This window comes from Oncorhynchus tshawytscha, linkage group LG31 (assembly GCF_018296145.1).
Source record: "Oncorhynchus tshawytscha isolate Ot180627B linkage group LG31, Otsh_v2.0, whole genome shotgun sequence".
NCBI classification, from domain to species: Eukaryota; Metazoa; Chordata; class Actinopteri; order Salmoniformes; family Salmonidae; genus Oncorhynchus; species Oncorhynchus tshawytscha.
Window position 1 is genome coordinate 23,066,045 of NC_056459.1, and position 22,380 is coordinate 23,088,424.

At 44.3% G+C, this 22,380-nt stretch overlaps 1 protein-coding gene across 1 annotated transcript in view; it reads right to left on the minus strand.

The window, feature by feature from the left end:
* LOC112229496 (cyclin-dependent kinase 6) overlaps positions 1-22,380 on the minus strand; it is an 86,225-nt gene that overhangs the window by 26,378 nt on the left and 37,467 nt on the right. Inside the window, exon 5 of the mRNA XM_024395359.2 lies at positions 13,416-13,525. Within this exon, the coding sequence (XP_024251127.2) occupies positions 13,416-13,525 (110 nt within the window). The remainder of the gene's footprint in view (positions 1-13,415; positions 13,526-22,380) is intronic.

Sequence of the window (22,380 nt, forward strand, 5' to 3'; positions counted from 1 at the left end):
GAATATGAGATCAGAATGTGTGATCTGACAATGGGATCAGAATGTGTGATCTGACTATAGAATCAGAATGTATGATCTGACAATGGGATCAGAATGTGTGATCTGACTATGGGATCAGATGTCAGATCGGCCTTTGGGATGAGATGTCAGATCTGACTATTGGATCAGATGTCAGATCTGAATATGAGATCAGAATGTGTGATCTGACAATGGGATAAGAATGTGTGATCTGACTATAGAATCAGAATGTATGATCTGACAATGAGATCAGAATGTGTGATCTGACAATGGGATCAGAATGTGTGATCTGACTATGGGATCAGAATGTGTGGTATGACTATGGGATCAGAATGTGTGGTCTGACGATGGGATCAGAATGCGTGGTCTGACTATGGGTTCAGAATGTGTGATCTGACTATGGGATCAGAATGTGTGATCTGACAATGTGACCTGAATGTGTGATCTGACTATGGGATCAGAATGTGTGGTCCGACTATGGGATCAGAATGTGTGTTCTGACTATGGGATCAGATGTCAGATCTGACTATGAGATCAGAATGTGTGATCTGACAAAGGGATCAGAATGTGTGATCTGACTATGGGTTCAGAATGTGTGATCTGACTATGGGAACAGAATGTGTGATCTGACGATGTGACCTGAATGTGGGATCTGACTAATGGATCAGAATGTGTGATCTGACTATGGGATCAGAATGTGTGGTCTGACTATGGGATCAGAATGTGTGGTCTGACTATGGGATCAGAATGTGTGATCTGACTATGGGATCAGAATGTGTGGTCTGACTATGGGAACAGAAATGTGATCTGATTATGGGATCAGAATGTGTGATCTGACTATGGGATCAGAATGTGTGATCTGACTATGGGATCAGAATGTGTGGTCTGACTATGGGATCAGAATGTGTGATCTGACCATGGGATCAGAATGTGTGATCTGACCATGGTATCAGATGTCAGATCTGACTATGAGATCAGAATGTGTGATCTGACAATGGGATCAGAATGTGTGATCTGACTATGGGATCAGATGTCAGATCGGCCTTTGGGATGAGATGTCAGATCTGACTATGGGATCAGATGTCAGATCTGAATATGAGATCAGAATGTGTGATCTGACAATGGGATCAGAATGTGTGATCTGACTATAGAATCAGAATGTGTGATCTGACAATGGGATCAGAATGTGTGATCTGACTATAGAATCAGAATGTGTGATCTGACAATGGGATCAGAATGTGTGATCTGACGATGGGATCTGAATGTGTGATCTAACTATGGGATCAGAATGTGTGGTCTGACTATGGGATCAGAATGTGTGGTCTGACTATGGGATCAGAATGTGGTCTGACTATGGGATCAGAATGTGTGGTCTGACTATGGGATCAGAATGTGTGATCTGACTATGGGATCAGAATGTGTGGTCTGACTATGAGATCAGAATGTGTGGTCTGACTATGGATCAGAATGTGTGATCTGACTATGGGATCAGAATGTGTGATCTGACTATGGGATCAGAATGTGTGGTCTGACTTTAGAATCAGAATGTGTGATCTGACTATGTGATCAGAATGTGTGATCTGACGATGTGACCTGAATGTGGGATCTGACTTTGTGATTTGAATGTGTGATCTGACTATGTGATCAGAATGTGTGATCTGACTATGGGTTCAGAATGTGTGATCTGACTATGGGATCAGAATGTGTGGTCTGACTATGGGATCAGAATGTGTGATCTGACTATGGGATCAGAATGTGTGATCTGACTATGGGATCAGAATGTGTGATCTGACTATGGGATCAGAATGTGTGATCTGACTATGGGATCAGAATGTGTGATCTGACTATGGGATCAGATGTCAGATCTGACTATGAGATCAGAATGTGTGATCTGACAAAGGGATCAGAATGTGTGATCTGACTATGGGTTCAGAATGTGTGATCTGACTATGGGAACAGAATGTGTGATCTGACGATGTGATCAGAATGTGTGATCTGACTATGGGTTCAGAATGTGTGATCTGACTATGGGATCAGAATGTGTGGTCTGACTATGGGATCAGAATGTGTGATCTGACTATGGGATCAGAATGTGTGATCTGACTATGGGATCAGAATGTGTGGTCTGACTATGGGATCAGAATGTGTTCTGACTATGGGATCAGATGTCAGATCTGACTATGAGATCAGAATGTGTGATCTGACAAAGGGATCAGAATGTGTGATCTGACTATGGGTTCAGATTGTGTGATCTGACTATGGGATCAGAATGTGTGATCTGACAATGTGACAGAATGATCTGACTATGGATCTGAATGTGGGATCTGACTAAAGGATCAGAATGTGTGATCTGACTATGGGATCAGAATGTGTGGTCTGACTATGGGATCAGAATGTGTGGTCTGACTATGGGATCAGAATGTGTGATCTGAACATGTGATCAGAATGTGTGATCTGACTATAGAATCAGAATGTGTGATCTGACAATGGGATCAGAATATGTGATCTGACGATGGGATCAGAATGTGTCATCTGACGATGGGATCAGAATGGGTGGTCTGACTATGGGATCAGAATGTGTGATCTGACTATGGGATCAGAATGTGTGATCTGACTATGGGATCAGAATGCGTGATCTGACTATGGGATCAGAATGTGTGGTCTGACTATGGGATCAGAATGTGTGATCTGAATGTGTGATCTGACCATGGGATCAGATGTCAGATCTGACTATGAGATCAGAATGTGTGATCTGACAATGGGATCAGAATGTGTGATCTGACTATGGGATCAGATGTCAGATCGGCCTTTGGGATGAGATGTCAGATCTGACTATTGGATCAGATGTCAGATCTGAATATGAGATCAGAATGTGTGATCTGACAATGGGATAAGAATGTGTGATCTGACTATAGAATCAGAATGTATGATCTGACAATGAGATCAGAATGTGTGATCTGACAATGGGATCAGAATGTGTGATCTGACTATGGGATCAGAATGTGTGGTATGACTATGGGATCAGAATGTGTGGTCTGACGATGGGATCAGAATGCGTGGTCTGACTATGGGTTCAGAATGTGTGATCTGACTATGGGATCAGAATGTGTGATCTGACAATGTGACCTGAATGTGTGATCTCTGATCTATGGGATCAGAATGTGTGGTCTGACTATGGGATCAGAATGTGTGTTCTGACTATGGGATCAGATGTCAGATCTGACTATGAGATCAGAATGTGTGATCTGACAAAGGGATCAGAATGTGTGATCTGACTATGGGTTCAGAATGTGTGATCTGACTATGGGAACAGAATGTGTGATCTGACGATGTGACCTGAATGTGGGATCTGACTAATGGATCAGAATGTGTGATCTGACTATGGGATCAGAATGTGTGGTCTGACTATGGGATCAGAATGTGTGGTCTGACTATGGGATCAGAATGTGTGATCTGACTATGGGATCAGAATGTGTGGTCTGACTATGGGATCAGAATGTGTGATCTGATTATGGGATCAGAATGTGTGATCTGACTATGGGATCAGAATGTGTGATCTGACTATGGGATCAGAATGTGTGGTCTGACTATGGGATCAGAATGTGTGATCTGACCATGGGATCAGAATGTGTGATCTGACCATGGTATCAGATGTCAGATCTGACTATGAGATCAGAATGTGTGATCTGACAATGGGATCAGAATGTGTGATCTGACTATGGGATCAGATGTCAGATCGGCCTTTGGGATGAGATGTCAGATCTGACTATGGGATCAGATGTCAGATCTGAATATGAGATCAGAATGTGTGATCTGACAATGGGATCAGAATGTGTGATCTGACTATAGAATCAGAATGTGTGATCTGACAATGGGATCAGAATGTGTGATCTGACTATAGAATCAGAATGTGTGATCTGACAATGGGATCAGAATGTGTGATCTGACGATGGGATCTGAATGTGTGATCTAACTATGGGATCAGAATGTGTGGTCTGACTATGGGATCAGAATGTGTGGTCTGACTATGGGATCAGAATGTGTGGTCTGACTATGGGATCAGAATGTGTGGTCTGACTATGGGATCAGAATGTGTGATCTGACTATGGGATCAGAATGTGTGGTCTGACTATGAGATCAGAATGTGTGGTCTGACTATGGGATCAGAATGTGTGATCTGACTATGGGATCAGAATGTGTGATTTGACTATGGGATCAGAATGTGTGGTCTGACTTTAGAATCAGAATGTGTGATCTGACTATGTGATCAGAATGTGTGATCTGACGATGTGACCTGAATGTGGGATCTGACTTTGATTTGAATGTGTGATCTGACTATGTGATCAGAATGTGTGATCTGACTATGGGTTCAGAATGTGTGATCTGACTATGGGATCAGAATGTGTGGTCTGACTATGGGATCAGAATGTGTGATCTGACTATGGGATCAGAATGTGTGATCTGACTATGGGATCAGAATGTGTGGTCCGACTATGGGATCAGAATGTGTGTTCTGACTATGGGATCAGATGTCAGATCTGACTATGAGATCAGAATGTGTGATCTGACAAAGGGATCAGAATGTGTGATCTGACTATGGGTTCAGATTGTGTGATCTGACTATGGGATCAGAATGTGTGATCTGACAATGTGACCTGAATGTGGGATCTGACTAAAGGATCAGAATGTGTGATATGACTATGGGATCAGAATGTGGTCTGACTATGGGATCAGAATGTGTGGTCTGACTATGGGATCAGAATGTGTGATCTGAACATGTGATCAGAATGTGTGATCTGACTATAGAATCAGAATGTGTGATCTGACAATGGGATCAGAATATGTGATCTGACGATGGGATCAGAATGTGTGATCTGACGATGGGATCAGAATGGGTGGTCTGACTATGGGATCAGAATGTGTGATCTGACTATGGGATCAGAATGTGTGATCTGACTATGGGATCAGAATGCGTGATCTGACTATGGGATCAGAATGTGTGGTCTGACTATGGGATCAGAATGTGTGATCTGAATGTGTGATCTAACTATGGGATTAGAATGTGTGGTCTGACTATGGGATCAGAATGTGTGGTCTGACTATGGGATCAGAATGTCTGATCTGACTATGGGATCAGAATGTGTGGTCTGACTATGAGATCAGAATGTGTGGTCTGACTATGGGATCAGAATGTGTGATCTGACTATGGGATCAGAATGTGTGGTCTGACTATGAGATCAGAATGTGTGATCTGACTATGGGATCAGAATGTGTGGTCTGACTTTAGAATCAGAATGTGTGATCTGACTATGTGATCAGAATGTGTGATCTGACGATGTGACCTGAATGTGGGATCTGACTTTGTGATTTGAATGTGTGATCTGACTATGGGATCAGAATGTGTGATCTGACTATGGGATCAGAATGTGTGGTCTGACTATGGGATCAGAATGTGTGATCTGATTATGGGATCAGAATGTGTGATCTGACTATGGGATCAGAATGTGTGATCTGACTATGGGATCAGAATGTGTGGTCTGACTATGGGATCAGAATGTGTGATCTGACCATGGGATCAGAATGTGTGATCTGACCATGGGATCAGATGTCAGATCTGACTATGAGATCAGAATGTGTGATCTGACAATGGGATCAGAATGTGTGATCTGACTATGGGATCAGATGTCAGATCGGCCTTTGGGATGAGATGTCAGATCTGACTATGGGATCAGATGTCAGATCTGAATATGAGATCAGAATGTGTGATCTGACAATGGGATCAGAATGTGTGATCTGACTATAGAATCAGAATGTATGATCTGACAATGGGATCAGAATGTGTGATCTGACTATGGGATCAGATGTCAGATCGGCCTTTGGGATGAGATGTCAGATCTGACTATGGGATCAGAATGTGTGATCTGACTATAGAATCAGAATGTATGATCTGACAATGAGATCAGAATGTGTGATCTGACAATGGGATCAGAATGTGTGATCTGACTATGGGATCAGAATGTGTGGTATGACTATGGGATCAGAATGTGTGGTCTGACGATGGGATCAGAATGCGTGGTCTGACTATGGGTTCAGAATGTGTGATCTGACTATGGGATCAGAATGTGTGATCTGACAATGTGACCTGAATGTGTGATCTGACTATGGGATCAGAATGTGTGGTCCGACTATGGGATCAGAATGTGTGTTCTGACTATGGGATCAGATGTCAGATCTGACTATGAGATCAGAATGTGTGATCTGACAAAGGGATCAGAATGTGTGATCTGACTATGGGTTCAGAATGTGTGATCTGACTATGGGAACAGAATGTGTGATCTGACGATGTGACCTGAATGTGGGATCTGACTAATGGATCAGAATGTGTGATCTGACTATGGGATCAGAATGTGTGGTCTGACTATGGGATCAGAATGTGTGGTCTGACTATGGGATCAGAATGTGTGATCTGACTATGGGATCAGAATGTGTGGTCTGACTATGGGATCAGAATGTGTGATCTGACTATGGGATCAGAATGTGTGATCTGACTATGGGATCAGAATGTGTGATCTGACTATGGGATCAGAATGTGTGGTCTGACTATGGGATCAGAATGTGTGATCTGACCATGGGATCAGAATGTGTGATCTGACCATGGTATCAGATGTCAGATCTGACTATGAGATCAGAATGTGTGATCTGACAATGGGATCAGAATGTGTGATCTGACTATGGGATCAGATGTCAGATCGGCCTTTGGGATGAGATGTCAGATCTGACTATGGGATCAGATGTCAGATCTGAATATGAGATCAGAATGTGTGATCTGACAATGGGATCAGAATGTGTGATCTGACTATAGAATCAGAATGTGTGATCTGACAATGGGATCAGAATGTGTGATCTGACTATAGAATCAGAATGTGTGATCTGACAATGGGATCAGAATGTGTGATCTGACGATGGGATCTGAATGTGTGATCTAACTATGGGATCAGAATGTGTGGTCTGACTATGGGATCAGAATGTGTGTTCTGACTATGGGATCAGAATGTGTGGTCTGACTATGGGATCAGAATGTGTGATCTGACTATGGGATCAGAATGTGTGGTCTGACTATGAGATCAGAATGTGTGGTCTGACTATGGGATCAGAATGTGTGATCTGACTATGGGATCAGAATGTGTGATTTGACTATGGGATCAGAATGTGTGGTCTGACTATGAGATCAGAATGTGTGATCTGACTATGGGATCAGAATGTGTGGTCTGACTTTAGAATCAGAATGTGTGATCTGACTATGTGATCAGAATGTGATCTGACGATGTGACCTGAATGTGGGATCTGACTTTGTGATTTGAATGTGTGATCTGACTATGTGATCAGAATGTGTGATCTGACTATGGGTTCAGAAATCTGACTATGGGATGATCTGACTATGGGATCAGAATGTGTGGTCTGACTATGGGATCAGAATGTGTGATCTGACTATGGGATCAGAATGTGTGATCTGACTATGGGATCAGAATGTGTGGTCCGACTATGGGATCAGAATGTGTGTTCTGACTATGGGATCAGATGTCAGATCTGACTATGAGATCAGAATGTGTGATCTGACAAAGGGATCAGAATGTGTGATCTGACTATGGGTTCAGATTGTGTGATCTGACTATGGGATCAGAATGTGTGATCTGACAATGTGACCTGAATGTGGGATCTGACTAAAGGATCAGAATGTGTGATCTGACTATGGGATCAGAATGTGTGGTCTGACTATGGGATCAGAATGTGTGGTCTGACTATGGGATCAGAATGTGTGATCTGAACATGTGATCAGAATGTGTGATCTGACTATAGAATCAGAATGTGTGATCTGACAATGGGATCAGAATATGTGATCTGACGATGGGATCAGAATGTGTGATCTGACGATGGGATCAGAATGGGTGGTCTGACTATGGGATCAGAATGTGTGATCTGACTATGGGATCAGAATGTGTGATCTGACTATGGGATCAGAATGCGTGATCTGACTATGGGATCAGAATGTGTGGTCTGACTATGGGATCAGAATGTGTGATCTGAATGTGTGATCTAACTATGGGATCAGAATGTGTGGTCTGACTATGGGATCAGAATGTGTGGTCTGACTATGGGATCAGAATGTCTGATCTGACTATGGGATCAGAATGTGTGGTCTGACTATGAGATCAGAATGTGTGGTCTGACTATGGGATCAGAATGTGTGGTCTGACTATGAGATCAGAATGTGTGATCTGACTATGGGATCAGAATGTGTGGTCTGACTTTAGAATCAGAATGTGTGATCTGACTATGTGATCAGAATGTGTGATCTGACGATGGGATCAGAATATGTGATCTGACAATGGGATCAGAATGTGTGATCTGACGATGGGATCAGAATGTGTGGTCTGACTATGGGATCAGAATGTGTGATCTGACTATGGGATCAGAATGCGTGGTCTGTATATGCTTCAAAGACTTTTAACTTTGCATGAAGCGTTATCAATATGTTGTATCGATGTAAAATACATAACCATCTCAGAAATAAAGGAGGAATAATAAATAATGTTTAAAAAAGGTTCTCCGGGGTGGGGTTGTTAGTACCCCAGTGTGAGTGTCATTGCTGGGATGGTGAGGAGAATGATGTGAAAGGAGACATAGGTGTGTTAGTATAGTAAGATGTGGACATCCATAGTTCTTTAAAGGTGTCCGCATGCTTCCCATCCGAAACCGTTCGGAGCAGTTTGTGCATATATTATAATGACATATTGTTACATTTTTGTCCGGGGTTTTTCGGCAATTCTTGCACACAACATTTTTTATTGAGGCAAGCTGATGTCGGTAGCCAAAGTCTACACCCCTTCGTCTGTGATTGGTCAACAGTAGGGATTCTTCAATCAAGTGTTTAATGTCATTCAATGAGTGACAAATCGTTTTCATGCAAATTTGTTCACCTGTGAAATACTGCCTCAAACATCTTAGTTAGATGTAAAATTGTGCAACTAAGATCTCCTCTACAAAAAAATGTAAATATGAATGACATATTTCTTGAGTTAGCTTAGATTAATTCTGATTATTTTGAGGAAGTGTATACAGGCTGCAGCATCTCAAAATAATCCTGTGTAGCTCAGTTGTTAGAGCATGGTGTTTGCAATGTCAGGGTTGTAGGTTTGATTCCCAGGGGGGACCAGAATGAACATGTGAGGTGCTCTGGATAAGACCGTCTACTAAATGGAAATGGAAGGTGGACCAACAGTATTATTGCTGCGTTTTACTCATTTTTCAAGCGAAGGTCTTTTAAGGGAGTCTGCAGCACACACGTTCTGCATGTGGAAGGCTTTAGAGTAGCATTGTGAGAACATCCACAGTTGTGTTAGAGTAGCATTGTGAGAACATCCACAGTTGTGTTAGTAAGGTACTGTGAGGAAAGGCTTGCGTCCCAAATGGCACCCTAATCCCTATACAGTGCACTACCTTTGACAAGGACCCATAGGGCTCAGGACAAAAGTAGTTCTCTATAGAAATGAGGAAATAGAGTGCCATATGGGCCACACACAAAGTGAAACCATGGGTGGGTGTAGTTCAAATAAAATACACCCTAAAGCCTTACCAGAATTTCCTGGTGAAGGTTAAACTTACAATAGTACATTCAAATAAAAATATTTTTTCCCAGGTCATAAAATGGATCATATGTTTTTTCATGGTGCACACACACACACACACACACACACACACACACACACACACACACACACACACACACACACACACACACACACACACACACACACACACACACACACACACACACACACACACACACACAGAGCAACAGTTCTAACATTCATACGTACATAGAGGATCCCTCTTACCATTACAATGAAACAATGCATAAGAAGAGACAGAGAGACAGAGACAGAGAGAGACAGGGACAGAGAGAGACAGAGACATAGAGAGACAGGGACAGATAGAGACAGGGACATAGAGAGACAGAGAGACAGACATAGAGAGACAGGGACAGATAGAGACAGAGGGAGAGAGAAAGAGAGAGAGAGACAGAGAGAGAAAATAGAGAGAGAGAAAGATTAAGGGAGCCATGGTCACATTCTCCTGGCTAATGCCAGGGAAAGACCACAGGGATCTCAAGTGGTCATCAATCTATGATCAATCTATGGTCAGATACACTGTAAGTGATGAAGTCAGAGAGTCCCATTGAAATGAATTGCTATGGATATGATTACAAGTATAGGCTTGGTGTGGACAACCAAGAATTTTCCCTGAGTTCCCCTTCAATGACCATGACAATTCCCTACTACATTAAACATTGGGCATGTCCCAAATGGCACCCTATTCACTATATAGTGAACTACTTTTGACCGGAACCCTATTTTGGGACACAACCACAAGGTTTGCAATGTCACCCAGGGTGCTCTTGGAGAGAGAGACAGGATATCTGAATCCCAAGACAGAGCTCTGTCCTCTCTCCACCATCCCAGCTGTCCATCTGTCCATCCGTCCGTCCTCAGCCTGTGACATCAGTGTTATGTGAAAACCCAGCCCACCACATCCTCTCCAGAACAATGGGGAATAATCAGCCATGATCTGTGTCATCGGGCTACAGCAGGGAAATCAACACACACATTATACTTTACACACACACACACACACATGTTTCTATCCACGCACACATCCCCTACATACTCACTCATACACACACACACCTTGGTCTCCTAAGACTCCTAGCTGTGTCCGTCCTTACTGAGAGGGGAGACGCGTGTCTCGCTGTACAGACGGACAGAAATGAATGACAGATCCCTCCCTGTTGGCACCGCTCACTACCATAACAGTGACGGTGTCTCAAATGTTACCCTATTTCCTATTTAGTGTACTACTTTACATGACCGCATAGGGCTCTGGTCAAGAGTAGTGCACTATATATTGAATAGGGTGCCATTTGGGAATTGGGACACAGCCGGTGTCATTTGGGAGCTAGTGACAGCTTATCTGTTATACCAGTGACCTACCCCGCTCCCCCTCATGTTCATTCACAAGCACAAAACAATAACATATACACAAACTCTATAGTAGAGGAATATTCATTTATCATTGCATGTATTTTTCTGATGTGAGGGAGGATTGATTAACAGCTTGGATTCCAGTAGAGGAAGTATGTTACACCACAAACTGACAAATAGCTATATCAAGAAACTGGATCCTCCGTTGCTTGCAACCACAGCCCACTGTGGTGGAATTTCATGAATGGTTTGATAACCAAACTGACAAAAAATATACCACCAGTCGCAATCATCTTGCCAGGTGGCAGAAAATGACATTATATATATGTGAGGAAATGCCCAAGTCGAATAATTCCATGAAAAACATATAGCAGTTCGATTTTGTCATGTAACATTCCTTTACACTTCTTCAAACTTGATATATGATGCCTTACCATCACATTGTGTCTTGTATGTACGTAAAATGCAATCAGGAAAAGGAACTTCAGGAGATTATTATTTTTGTGTACCTAAAAAAAAAAATTATGAAACCACTGCACTACCGATGAAGGATCTTAATTTGATTACTCTTTTGTTTATGAGAATTTTCCTGCACAGAAGGAAATACAAACTTGTAATGAATTCAACTTTTTTTAAAGGCTTCTAAAGTTTGTAATTATCACCCTAACTTCAAATGTATCAACCCCTACAAAAAACGTCCATTTGTTATGATCAACATAATAATTAACATTTCTTGTTGATGAAGGATTATTTTCCTGCTGTAGCAAACTAGCTCAAATTAAGATCCTACAAGTGTAGGTCTTCAGAACAACGTTGTAAACAGTTCCCATGTGTTTCTGTACCAGTGGTCAGATGTGTGGCTTCCCAATGACAATATGTGTGGGTAACCAATGGCATCCTATTCTTTATAAAATGCACTACTTCGAGCTGAGCCATATGAGCCCTGGTCAAAAGTAGTGCAATATGTAGGGATACGGGTGCCATTTGGGACGCATATGGCATGACAGCACAGGCAGTCTTGGTGTGAACAAGGCACTGGCTATGTTGTAATGGGGAAAAAGAACTAGGCAGACACATTGGCTCCGATGAGCTCCATTGGCTTCTGAGATATGTCTCTTCATTTAGCCTCATACACAAGGCAATGAGTGAACCGCCACTAATCAATGTTACACAGGTTGTTGTGTGCTGTTGGCTAAATGATGACCTGACCTTTCTTGATAAGATCTATACAAACACCGAGTTGACCGTTAGAGAGAGCAGTATGTTCTGTAATTGGTGAATGACCTCAAACACAGCTGCTATGTGTGTGAGGGGAGTGTGACAGTTGGACTCTGTTTTAAAAGTGGTAAGAGGAGGACAGCGTGACAGCTGGAGGACAGCGTGACAGCTGGACTCTGTTTTAAAAGTGGTATGAGGAGGACAGCGTGACAGCTGGACTCTGTTTTAAAAGTGGAAAGAGGAGGACAGCGTGACAGCTGGACTCTGTTTTAAAAGTGGTAAGAGGAGGACAGCGTGACAGCTGGACTCTGTTTTAAAAGTGGTAAGAGGAGGACAGCGTGACAGCTGGACTCTGTTTTAAAAGTGGTAAGAGGAGGACAGCGTGACAGCTGGACTCTGTTTTAAAAGTGGTATGAGGAGGACAGCGTGACAGCTGGACTCTGTTTTAAAAGTGGTAAGAGGAGGACAGCGTGACAGCTGGACTCTGTTTTAAAAGTGGAAAGAGGAGGACAGCGTGACAGCTGGACTCTGTTTTAAAAGTGGTAAGAGGAGGACAGCGTGACAGCTGGACTCTGTTTTAAAAGTGGTAAGAGGAGGACAGCGTGACAGCTGGACTCTGTTTTAAAAGTGGAAAGAGGAGGACAGCGTGAAAGTTGGACTCTGTTTTAAAAGTGGTAAGAGGAGGACAGCGTGACAGCTGGACTCTGTTTTAAAAGTGGTAAGAGGAGGACAGCGTGACAGCTGGACTCTGTTTTAAAAGTGGTAAGAGGAGGACAGCGTGACAGCTGGACTCTGTTTTAAAAGTGGTAAGAGGAGGACAGCGTGACAGCTGGACTCTGTTTTAAAAGTGGTAAGAGGAGGACAGCGTGACAGCTGGACTCTGTTTTAAAAGTGGTAAGAGGAGGACAGCGTGACAGCTGGAGGACAGCGTGACACCTGTGTGTGTGTATGTGTGTGTGTGTGTGAGAGAGAGAGAGACAGCCTACTAACAGTGTGTGTGTGTGTGAGAGAGAGAATGAGCCAGCCCACTAACAGTGTGTGTGTGTGTGTGTCTGTGTGTGTGTGTGTGTGTGTGTGTGTGTGTGTGTGTGTGTGTGTGTGTGTGTGTGTGTGCGCGCGCTGTGTACCAGGACCACTCACCTTCTCCTGAACATCTCAGCGAAGATACAGCCCACACTCCACAGGTCAACTGGGGTGGCATAGCTGGACTGGAGCAACACCTCTGGGGCTCTGTACCACAATGTCACCACCTATACACACACACACACACACACACACATACACATACACACACACACACACACACACACACACACACAATCAACACACTGATTATACCAAACATTATGAACACCTTCCTGATAATGAGTTGGAGAGGAAGACAGGAGAGGAGCTAAGGAGTAAAGGAGGAGAGGAAGAGAGGAGTAAAGGAGGAGAGAAAGAGAGAAAGAGAAATGTAAAGGAGGAGAGAAAAAGAGGAAGAGAGGAGGAGAGAAAGAGAGGAAGAGAGGAGTAAAGGAGGAGAGAAAGAGAGGAGTAAAGGAGTAAAGGAGAGAAAGAGAGGAGTTGAGGAGTAAAGGAGGAGAGAAAGAGTGGAAGAGAAACATAAAGGAGTTGAAAAAGAGAGGAAGAGAGGAGTAAAGGATGAGAGAAAGAGAGGAGTTGAGGAGTAAAGGAGGAGAGAAAGAGAGGAAGAGAGGAGTAAAGGAAGAGAGGAAGAGAGGAGTAAAGGAGGAGAGAAAGAGAGGAAGAGGGGAGTAAAGGAGGAGAGAAAGAGAGGAGTTGAGGAGTAAAGGAGGAGAGAAAAGGAGGAAGAGAGGAGTTGAGGAGTAAAGGAGGAGAGAAATAGAGAAAGAGAGGAGTAAAGGAGGAGAGAAAGATGGGAAGATAGGAGTAAAGGAGGAGAGAAAGAAAGGAGTTGAGGAGTAAAGGAGGAGAGAAAGAAAGGAAGAGAGGAGTAAAGGAGGAGAGAAAGAGAGGAGTTGAGGAGTAAAGGAAGAGAGGAGTTAAGGAGTAAAGGAGGAGAGAAAGAGTGGAAGAGAAACATAAAGGAGTTGAACAAGAGAGGAGTAAAGGACGAGAGAAAGAGAGGAGTTGAGGAGTAAAGGAGGAGAGAAAGAGAGGAAGAGAGGAGTAAAGGAGGAGAGAAAGAGAGGAAGAGGGGAGTAAAGGAGGAGAGAACGAGAGGAGTTGAGGAGTAAAGGAGGAGAGAAATAGAGAAAGAGAGGAGTAAAGGAGGAGAGGAAGATAGGAGTAAAGGAGGAGAGAAAGAAAGGAGTTGAGGAGTAAAGGAGGAGAGAAAGAAAGGAAGAGAGGGGTAAAGGAGGAAAGAAAATAGGAAGAGAGGAGTAAAGGAGGAGAGAAAGAGAAGAAGAGAGTAGTAAAGGAGGAGAGAAAGAGAAGAAGAGAGGAGTAAAGGAGGAGAGAAAAGAGGAAGAGAGGAGTAAAGGAGGAGAGAAAGAGAGGAAGATAGGAGTAAAGGAGGAGAGAAAGAGAGGAGTTGAGGAGTAAAGGAAGAGAGGAGTTAAGGAGTAAAGGAGGAGAGAAAAGGAGGAAGAGAGGAGTAAAGGACGAGAGAAAGAGAGGAGTTGAGAAGTAAAGGACGAGAGAAAGAGAGGAGTTGAGGAGTAAAGGACGAGAGAAAGAGAGGACGAGAGGAGTAAAGGAGGAGAGAAAGAGAGGAGTAAAGGGGGAGAGAAAAGAGGAAGAAAGGAGTAAAGGAGGCGAGAAAGAGAGGAAGAGAGGAGCAGAGGAAGAGGGGAGAGAAAGAGAGGAAGAGAGGAGTAAAGGAGGAGAGAAAAGAGGAAGAGAGGAGTAAAGGAGGAGAAAAAGAGAGGAAGAGAGGAGTAAAGGAGGAAAGAAAGAGAGGAGTAAAGGAGGAGAAAAAGAGAGGAGTTGAGGAGCAAAGGAAGAGAGGCGTAAAGGAGGAGAAAAAGAGAGGAGTTGAGGAGTAAAGGAGGAGAGAAAGAGAGGAGTTGAGGAGTATAGGAGGAGAGAAAGAGAGGAGTAAAGGAGGAGGGAAAGAGAAGAGTAAAGGAGGAGAAAAAGAGAGGAGTTGAGGAGTAAAGGAGGAGAGAAAGAGAGGAGTTGAGGAGTAAAGGAAGAGAGGAGTAAAGGAGGAGAGAAAGAAAGGAGTTGAGGAGTATAGGAGGAGAGGAAGAGAGGAGTAAAGGAGGAGAGAAAGAGAGGAAGAGAGGAGTAAAGGACGAGAGAAAGAGAGGAGTTGAGGAGTAAAGGAGGAGAGAAAGAGAGGAGTAAAGGAGGAGAGGAAGAGAGGAGTAAAGGAGAGGAGAAAGAGAGCAGTAAGGAGTAAAGGAGGAGAGAAAGAGAGGAAGAGGAGTAAAGGAGGAGAGAATGAGAGGAAGAGAGGAGTAAAGGAGGAGAGAAAAGAGGAAGAGAGGAGTAAAGGAGGAGAAAAAGAGAGGAGTAAAGGAGGAGAGGAAGAGAGGAGTAAAGGAGAGGAGAAAGAGAGGAGTAAGGAGTAAAGGAGGAGAGAAAGAGAGGAAGAGGAGTAAAGGAGGAGAGAAAGAGAGGAAGAGAGGAGTAAAGGAGGAGAGAAAGAGGAGTATAGGAGGAGAGAAAGAGAGGAAGAGAGGAGTAAAGGAGGAGAGAAAGAGAGGAGTAAAGGAGGAGAGAAAGAGAGGAGAGAAAGAGAGGAGTTGAGGAGTAAAGGAGGAGAGAAAGAGAGGAAGGGAGGAGTAAAGGAGGAGAGAAATAGAGGAAGAGAGGAGTAAAGGAGGAGAGAAAGCGAGGAAGAGAGGAGTAAAGGAGGAGAATAAGCGAGGAAGAGAGGAGTAAATGAGTAAAGGAGGAGAGGAGTAAAGGAGGAGAGAAAAGGAGGAAGGGAGGAGATAAAGAGAAAGAGAGGAGTTGAGGAGTAAAGGAGGAGAGGAAGAGATGAGTAAAGGAGGGGGGAAGGAAAGGAGTTGAGGAGTAAAGGAGGAGAGGAAGAGAGGAGTAAAGGAGGAGAAAGAGAGGAAGAGAGGAGTAAAGGAGGAGAGAAAAGAGAAAGAGAGGAGTAAAGGAGGAGAGAAAGAGAGGGGTTGAGGAGTAAAGGAGGAGAGAAAGAGAGGAGTAAAGGAGGAGAGAAAGAGAGGAGTAAAGGAGGAGAGAAAGAGAGGAGTAAAGGAGGAGAGAAAAGAAGGAAGGGAGGAGTAAAGGAGAGGAGAAAGAGAGGAATAGAGGAGTAAAGGAGGAGAGAAAGAGAGGAGTTGAGGAGTAAAGCAGGAGAGAAAGAGAGGAATTGAGGAGTATAGGAGGGGAGAAAGAGAGGAGTAACAGAGGTGAGAAAGAGAGGAATAAAGGAGGAGAGAAAGAGAGGAAGAGAGGAGTAAAGGAGGAGAAGAAGAGAGGAGTTGAGGAGTAAAGGAGATGAGAAAATGAGGAAGAGAGGAGTAAAGGAGGAGAGAAATAGAGGAAGAGAGGAGTAAAGGAGGAGAGAAAGAGAGGAGTTGAGGAGTAAAGGAGGAGAGGAAGAGAGGAGTAAAGGAGGAGAGAAAGGGAGGAAGGGAGGAGGGGAAGAGAGGAGTTGAGGAGTAAAGGAGGAGAGAAAGAGAGGAGTAAAGGAGGAGGAGACTCAAGCATTTCTAATACCTGAGACACATTCCTCCCTTCACCCTCACAGTCCTCTCTCTCTAAGTGTTTTACCTGAGAAAACTCTCTCTCTCTCTCTCTATCACACATACACACACACACACACTCACACACACACACACACATACACACACACACAGTTAGAGGGCTGGCTCTCTCTCTCTCTCTCTCTCACACACACACACACACACACTGTTAGTAGGCTGTCTCTCTCTCACACACACACATACACACTCACACACAGGTACACACAGGTACACACACACACGCCCAGACTGTTTGTAAGCTGGCTCTCACACACACACACACACGGAAGGGCTAACGTTTCTGTGTCCCTGTCCCAGGGTTACATAAGGTATGAAATCATATCTGGCAGGGCAGGTCTCTGGGAGCGCTCCTGTTTTGGTGTGCCCAGATCACACAGTGTTTCCATAGTGAGCCATCAGGAAACTCAGTACTGGTCCCTGTGTGTGTGTGTGTGTGTGTGTGTGTGTGTGTGTGTGTGTGTGTGTGTGTGTGTGTGTGTGTGTGTGTGTGTGTGTGTGTGTGTGTGTGTGTGTGTGTGTGTGTGCGTGTGCGTGCGCGTGCGTGTGCGTGCGTGCGTGCGTGCGTGCGTGCGTGTGTGTGCGTGCGTGTGTGTGTGCGTGCGTGTGTGTGCGTGTGTGTGTGTGTGTGTGTGTGTCCATTACAACTAGATCATCTGCTTTCACAGGATTAACACAACTTTATCAGGCAGCTGTCATACTCAAACAAACCCCAGTACAACTCTTGGCTCTTAGAATAATGTTACTAAATTGTATTAATATTGCGTTCCCCCCACAAACATCTGGTTTGAAAGTGCTTTGCAGTGCTTTGGGAGGAAGTGTGTAACACCTCTTGCACTACTTGCTCTACTATGTAGTAGCAACCAACTAGGAAATAAGCAGGCAGGCAGCCATTTTGTGCCAGAGCTGCTCCCCACACGTCTCCCAATTTCTAACCCTGTGCTTGTACTCTGCTGGGAGCTGTGTCGACTGACTGTTAGCTCACAGGAAAAGCAGCATTGTTAACAGCTACAGTAGGGAAAGCCTCCAGACAAAACTCAGTGACCCCTCACCAGAACGTGGACTGCTTCCAGGTGCTTTCCCCTCTCCAGTTTTTCCTACGGCGGTCGTTTGGCCCGAGGACCCGGCAGCCGCTGCTCTCTCTCTCTGATTATCAAAGTGTCAGCAAAGACCAATGTTTGTAAGCAAAGGCAGAAATGGGGTCCTTGGGATTAGTACCCAAATGCCTTGCATGTTTTCCAACACAGTGAGAACGATGAACAATGCTGAACAGCTGAGCTTGCCCCGCGGTTTGGTACACCAGTTACTACGAGGTTGTATGTTCAACTTTGACCTTGCTAATGTGGACTATACCTTTGGGATGATGAACGTTACTTCAGATAATTGGGTCAAATAATATGGTCACTCAGTTAGGTTTGGTAGATTATTTCTGGTTTATAGACTTATCTGGCTCCGAGTCTGAGTGGAAATCCTATATAGCTTTTAGTTATTCAGTTATCTACCAGACTAGCATTAGGTATTTGGAACACAGAGTTCACTGGTGTTGGTGTGTGAAGAGGGACAGAGTTCATTGGTGTTGGTGTGTGAAGAGAGAGAGTTCACTGGTGTTGGTCTGTGAAGAGACAGAGTTCACTGGTGTTGGTCTGTGAAGAGAGAGAGTTCACTGGTGTTGGTCTGTGAAGAGAGAGAGTTCACTGGTGTTGGTCTGTGAAGAGAGACAGAGTTCACTGGTGTTGGTCTGTGAAGAGACAGAGTTCACTGGTGTTGGTCTGTGAAGAGAGACAGAGTTCACTGGTGTTGGTCTGTGAAGAGACAGAGTTCACTGGTGTTGGTCTGTGAAGAGAGAAAGTTCACTGGTGTTGGTCTGTGAAGAGACAGAGTTCACTGGTGTTGGTCTGTGAAGAGAGAGAGTTCACTGGTGTTGGTCTGTGAAGAGAGAGAGTTCACTGGTGTTGGTCTGTGAAGAGAGACAGAGTTCACTGGTGTTGGTCTGTGAAGAGAGAGTTCACTGGTGTTGGTCTGTGAAGAGGTTGATTATGTGCATTTAAAAAAAAAAAGTCATCATGTTTTTCATGCGAACTGATAGAATGGTCCGATGCTATTTCTGGAGGCTCTATTTCAGATCATTCTCCCTGGTTTAGTGGAAATGGAGAGGAAGTCGAAGCAGAAAACAGTGTTGGTTAGCTCTTGTCGCGTGACCTGAGATGAAATGCACATGACTCAGGCAGGCCATTGAAGATTTTTGAGTAGTGAGGGGGAGTTGAGAAAAAAGATGAATGAAATGGTGGTTGCACTGCCCAATTGGCAGGATCATCTTATGCATGACAATGAATGGGATTTCATTTCATGTTTGTTTTCTTTTAGCATATATCAATCTCTCTCCCTTGCCACAGCTCTACGTCATAACCACATTGTATACAACTGAATTGAGTGTTGATGCGTGCTTTCATATTTCAGACCAAAAAAGGTCTCAAATGAAATTACTGAACATACCACCACAAATAGAGAGACATAGATCACTCCGATAAAACATAAATAAATGTGTACGATATCAAACCCAATCACTCTTTCCTGTGGTTATGTTTCTCAAAGGGAGAGACAGATGCCTGCTGTTTCTGCAGGTGACATCTATTTCAAACACCACAAAGCAGCTAGCAGCAGACTTCTAGGAAGAACCACATAGTCAATGCTAACTGATGTGAGTGTTTAAGTACGTATATCCGCTGTTATTCGAAGGCTAGGCCACAGACAGACACAGCAGGAAGTGCATTGCAGTAAGTGTTGTTACCATGCAGAACTGGCCCGGAGAAGACTTGCTGCAACACACAGTAATGATTTGTGCCTTTAGAGAGCCATTTCCTGGTCCCAGATCGTCATGTGTTTGGTATGGCATACATACACCAGGTACAGCAATGATCGTCAGAGGAGTGTGACTGGCTGGACTTGAACCCTGACCCCTGAGCACCACAAGACTGCATTGGCCTGCGGAGCAAACACCTAGGGCCTAGGTACTAGCCCAGGGAGCAAACACCTAGGGCCTAGGTACTAGTCCAGGGAGCAAACACCTAGGGCCTAGGTACTAGTCCAGGGAGCAAACACCTAGGGCCTAGGTACTAGCCCAGGGAGCAAACACCTAGGGCCTAGGTACTAGTCCAGGGAGCAAACACCTAGGGCCTAGGTACTAGCCCAAGGAGCAAACACCTAGGGCCTAGGTACTAGTCCAGGGAGCAAACACCTAGGGCCTAGGTACTAGTCCAGGGAGCAAACACCTAGGGCCTAGGTACTAGCCCAGGGAGCAAACACCTAGGGCCTAGGTACTAGCCCAGGGAGCAAACACCTAGGGCCTAGGTACTAGTCCAGGGAGCAAACACCTAGGGCCTAGGTACTAGCCCAGGGAGCAAACACCTAGGGCCTAGGTACTAGTCCAGGGAGCAAACACCTAGGACCTAGGTACTAGCCCAGGGAGCAAACACCTAGGGCCTAGGTACTAGCCCAGGGAGCAAACACCTAGGGCCTAGGTACTAGCCCAGGGAGCAAACACCTAGGGCCTAGGTACTAGTCCAGGGAGCAAACACCTAGGACCTAGGTACTAGCCCAGGGAGCAAACACCTAGGGCCTAGGTACTAGTCCAGGGAGCAAACACCTTGGACCTAGGTACTAGCCCAGGGAGCAAACACCTAGGGCCTAGGTACTAGCCCAGGGAGCAAACACCTAGGGCCTAGGTACTAGTCCAGGGAGCAAACACCTAGGACCTAGGTACTAGCCCAGGGAGCAAACACCTAGGGCCTAGGTACTAGTCCAGGGAGCAAACACCTAGGGCCTAGGTACTAGCCCAGGGAGCAAACACCTAGGACCTAGGTACTAGTCCAGGGAGCAAACACCTAGGGCCTAGGTACTAGTCCAGGGAGCAAACACCTAGGGCCTAGGTACTAGTCCAGGGAGCAAACACCTAGGGCCTAGGTACTAGCCCAGGGAGCAAACGACTAGGGCCTAGGTACTAGTCCAGGGAGCAAACACCTAGGGCCTAGGTACTAGTCCAGGGAGCAAACTCAAGTCTTCAGGTCTCAGGTAAGGTTATTCATCACAAAAGTCAAGTGTTTGTGTCCCCTATGGGCCCTGGTCAAAAGTAGTGCACCACATAAGGAATAGGGTGCCATTCTGGATATATTCAGAGTATTCATTTTGTTCTATATGAGAACTATGCATACTTTATAATGGTTAAAGGGCAATCATTTGGCATTCCTGAAGAAATAATATGCTGCATGTACCAAGTGGAAGTGATTCATAAACACTTTCCCTTTCCAAGCCTCAGGGCCTTTATGCAGACCCAGAAAACGTCAGGCCACTGTCAGTACTGCTAAAGATGACCCGTCCTTTGATTCTCCTCTCTCTATAAAATATCTACACATCTCTTTATATAATCCTTACGTGTCTGTAAAACACATACAGTACATCTCTCTGTATTCCAAGGAAGCATATATACCTCTGTCCTATGTCTCTGTCTATTAGCACACTGCACACAGACCATTCACTCTCTCTCTCCATAAAACACATCGGTCGGCCTCTCTCTATAAATCAGGATATACTCTGTGAAATAACAGAGCAGCTGAACAGTAACTCATTCAAGACATGAAGACTTCTGATTGTGGAAAAAGGAATGTTCAATTCAACATTAAAAAATATCTATATATTTTACCTTTATTTAACTAGGCAAGTCAGTTAAGAACAAATATTTATTTTCAATGACGGCCTAGGAACAGTGGGTTAACTGCCTGTTCAGGGGCAGAACGACAGATTTGTACCTTGTCAGCTCGGGGATTTGAACTTGCAACCTTCCGGTTTCTAGTCCAACACTCGAACCACTAGGCTACCCTGCCGTCCCAACATGTACATCTTAAAGGGGACATTTGGGATTGATACATCACTTTTTGGACTTTTAAATGAATGGTGTATATACCCAAAAAGAAGCAGGGTGAAAGCTTGGATGTCCAACGACCCCCCCTGTTTCAGTCTCCCGTATCTATGCTGCAATATCTTATGTGTCGGGGGAGTTTTGGTCAGTCTATCATTGTGAACTTAAATCCTCCTGTCCTATCTGGTTACTGTGTGAACTTAAATTCTCCTGTCCTATCGGGTTATTGTGTGAACTTAAATGCTCCTGTCCTATCGGGTTACTGTGTGAACTTAAATTCTCCTGTCCTACCGGGTTACTGTGTGAACTTAAATTCTCCTGTCCTATCGGGTTACTGTGTGAACTTAAATTCTCCTGTCCTATCGGGTTACTGTGTGAACTTAAATTCTCCTGTCCTATCGGGTTATTGTGTGAACTTAAATGCTCCTGTCCTATCGGGTTACTGTGTGAACTTAAATTCTCCTGTCCTATCGGGTTACTGTGTGAACTTAAATTCTCCTGTCCTATCGGGTTACTGTGTGAACTTAAATGCTCCTGTCCTATCGGGTTACTGTGT